The 3,719-nt window shown below is 42.1% G+C and overlaps 1 protein-coding gene across 1 annotated transcript in view; it reads left to right on the forward strand.

Moving 5' to 3' along the window:
- LOC106816347 overlaps positions 1-3,719 on the forward strand; it is a 23,418-nt gene that overhangs the window by 12,917 nt on the left and 6,782 nt on the right. The window contains exons 9-12 of the mRNA XM_014820924.1: positions 1,719-1,801; positions 1,984-2,118; positions 2,542-2,652; positions 3,339-3,496. Coding sequence (XP_014676410.1) covers positions 1,719-1,801; positions 1,984-2,118; positions 2,542-2,652; positions 3,339-3,496 — 487 coding nt within the window. The remainder of the gene's footprint in view (positions 1-1,718; positions 1,802-1,983; positions 2,119-2,541; positions 2,653-3,338; positions 3,497-3,719) is intronic.

The following is a 3,719-nucleotide window of genomic DNA, read 5'->3' on the forward strand; positions in this document are numbered from 1 at the left end:
CCGTAGTGTAGCGGTTTACTCTCTAACGCTCCGCTTGGTTCGCTCTTCTCTGTCTGTAGGGGTTATGATGTGTCACCGCCACGCTAAACCCGACTACAAATTATATATAATTAGATCGATAGCTATATATAGATATATAGGGGACTGTTAAGCTGTGGCGGAGGTTTGCTATCTCCGATTGCTCTGTTTTTATTGCGAGCTCGTTCCGCGGGGGGGGGCACCTCAAGTCGCGCGATCAAATCTTTTTCCTCTACAGGTGGCCGAGGTCATGCGTGAGTTGTGGAGAGAGCTGGCGGAGGGGCCTGGCAGGGGCGTTGGAAAGTGAGATGAAGCTTGCCTACGACGACCTGTGGCTGAGCATCGTGTTCCGAAAACCCCCGTGGAGCCTCTCGGACGTTCTCACGTGTATACTGAAGTGAGTAATCATGCGCGACCACTAATATAAGCTGAAGGGTCGTTTTCGATATGTAGTAACTCGAGGTGTCGGCGAGTATATCGCCTACGCCTACTCCTAACCATAACCCTAACCCTAACCCTAATCCTAACCCTAACCCCTAACACCCTAACCCTAACCCTAACCCTAACACCCTAACCCTAACCCTAACCATATCAGATAGTTACCTCGCTACATATTATATGCTATTATACGACAACGACCCTTCGTGCCTAAATAGAGCATCTTAAGGATAGACTGCACGTCAAAGTTTAATATATAAATAATAAAATATTTAATAAAAGTTAATTATTAATTAAATATATACTTATAATTATAATTATAATAGAAGTGCAGATTGCACGTCAAGATTTGTCGGCAAAGTAAGTGGCTTGCACTTGATGAGTTGGTGGGGATTTGACGCGTAATCTTGTTTTTGCATGTAGCATATGCTAGTGATATCACGATCATCGATTATACTCGATCATCAGTTGAACAGTGGCTCGAACCAAGCGCTTGGTTATCAAAATCCATAATCGATTTCATCGAAATAAATGTCAAACTGGAACAAGAAATGTCTGAGAGTAAATTGTTTGACACATATTGCAACGAACAACACCAGAACACTACTATACAAGTTATCCTTTATTAACATACATGTATTCTACACACAGTAGTAAACAGTGCAAAACAAACAGTAAACGGGGCTAAACAAGCACATACATGCACACACGTACATGCACACGACGTTACGCACACGCAGGCATTCAACACCCCGAGTAACCGATTGTAACCGATCATCGGTAACAATTTGGTCCAACCGATGGTCGATTACGAATTTACCACCGATTGACAACACTAGCATATGCATAGCTTTGTTTTCTGTTGCAGACACTGGATTGCTGTCTTCAGCATGGTGATTCAGAGGGAGTTGAAAACAGTGTTTGAAGATCTGAACCAGTTCTTTAGCTACAAGACAGGTTTGTTGTATCGCTCTGTATCATGCTTGCTTGGTATTCAATTATACATTGACCATAGCTATCAACTGCAATATGTCGTCAATATCTAATGACAGAAAGTGTCCAGTTGATGCATAAAACAATGCTTAAACATTTTCAATATAAATAAATTATGTAAATATTTTGGTTTTGTTTGACATTGTGGTACTCGGACCAATATAGATTGTTTGCAGCAGTTAATCTGAACATGAATCCATTTCAACTGTACAATGTAAATATGTCCACGTATGTGTTGTTCTTAGATACCATAATTCTGTTGTTCACAGAATGCCATGTTGTGTTGTTCACAAATGACAAGAACCTGTGTGCGAAATCCATGATCAGTGGTGTGAAGGCTTACAACAAACAGGTAAGCACTATCACATGTCAATCTTGTTCGTTCACACGTTGCAATATCATCACCGCAATATCACACTAGCATGCCTCTGTATGGTTACATTAATGATTGTGTTTATTCACGTACTGTTAGTACGTTTATTCGTGCACAGTTAGTTTTATTCTCGTCGTCGTGTGTGTATTTCACTATTGTAGACGCTGTCGCAAGGGCTGAGAGAGCTCACTCCATTGAATGCAGTTGCTGATGGTGACAACCCGCCTCGGGCAGTGGATGCATCAGCTTCTCCGTCTGCTTCTGCTGCAGGTTTTCCACCACTAGCAGTACAGCAGGTGTGTACGTGTAACGAACCCTAACGGCAGAGTTCATTGTCACGATTATACGATTACAATCTTCACGAGTATATATGCGTGCTTAGCGATTCATAATGCATTGAAGAATGACATTGATGGTGCTTTCTTCTTGGTGGCGGTGCTGAAGTAGGGGTTCGATGATTAAATGGCAAGAAATGTCGGACGATTGCTGTAAGGATGTGTAAACCAGCGCTATAAACACAGTTACCTGGCTATGTGTTAGCCACAGAAGCGGAATGATTAACATTCGATCGTAATTAGTGCCGCTCGGGTATTAATTTAATGCAGTTTAATGATTTCATATATTCATGTTAATGCCTTTATATAAATCTAAATCTAAATATTATATATAATCTCATTATATTGCTCATGTTGATTAGGATTACTGGAATTTCTTTACAGGAAGTATCATTGCAGTCAGGGCAAGTGCAACAGGCATTGACAAATAGCAGTGACATGAAAGACCAACCCCAGACAACAGACCAGGATAATGCAGCAGCTCTGTCAATATTGGTATGTACTGCATATGACCGCGAACAATTGTATATTATATATTATATATACATATGTAACATAATGCTTAACCTGACGTATGTGACCAAAAATTGCATCTTGCATTCATACTTGGTATGGTAGCTTAGGACAGCACATGATCTAAGTAGTCATCTATATTATTGACTTTATATACTATATTACTAATTAAGTGTGTGGTAATCAACGGTAGGGAGAAAGCTCATGGTATTAAAATTGCTAGAACTAGCATTTGATTGGTGGACTTTCTCTTGGAGTGCTAGTGTTGTTACCTCCGCCAAGGAGGTTATGTTATCGCCCCCGTTCGTTTGTGTGTTTGTTGGTTTGTTGGTTTGTTTGTCTGTCAACAGGATATCTCAAAAGTTACGGACAGATTTTGATGAAATTGAATCATCATTGATCGTAGTGTAGCGGTTTACTCTCTAACCGCTCTGCTTGGTTTCACTTTCGCTCTCTCTGTCTGTAGGCGTTTATGATGTGTCACCGCCGCGTTAAACCCGACTACAAATTATATATAATTAGATCGATAGCTATAATAGATATTATGGGGGGACTGTTAAGCTGTGGCGGAGGTTTGCTATCTCCGATTGCTCTTGTTTTTATTGCGAGCTCGTTCCCGGGGGGGGGGGCACCTCAAGGTCGCGCGATCAAATCTTTTTCCTCTACAGGTGGCCGAGGTCATGCGTGAGTTGTGGAGAGAGCTGCGGAGGGGCCTGGCAGGGGCGTTGGAAAGTGAGATGAAGCTTGCCTACGACGACCTGTGGCTGAGCATCGTGTTCCGAAAACCCCCGTGGAGCCTCTCGGACGTTCTCACGTGTATACTGAAGTGAGTAATCATGCGCGACCCACTAAATATAGCTGAAGGGGTCGTTTTCGTATATGTAGTACTCGAGGTGTCGGCGAGTATATCGCCTACGCCTACTCCCTAACCATAACCCTAACCCTAACCCTAATCCTAACCCTAACCCTAACACCCTAACCCTAACCCTAACACCCTAACCCTAACCCTAACCATATCAGATAGTTACCTCGGCTACATATTATATGCT

The sequence above is a fragment of the Priapulus caudatus genome, unplaced genomic scaffold, assembly GCF_000485595.1.
Source record: "Priapulus caudatus unplaced genomic scaffold, Priapulus_caudatus-5.0.1 Scaffold1355, whole genome shotgun sequence".
NCBI classification, from domain to species: domain Eukaryota; kingdom Metazoa; phylum Priapulida; class Priapulimorpha; order Priapulimorphida; family Priapulidae; genus Priapulus; species Priapulus caudatus.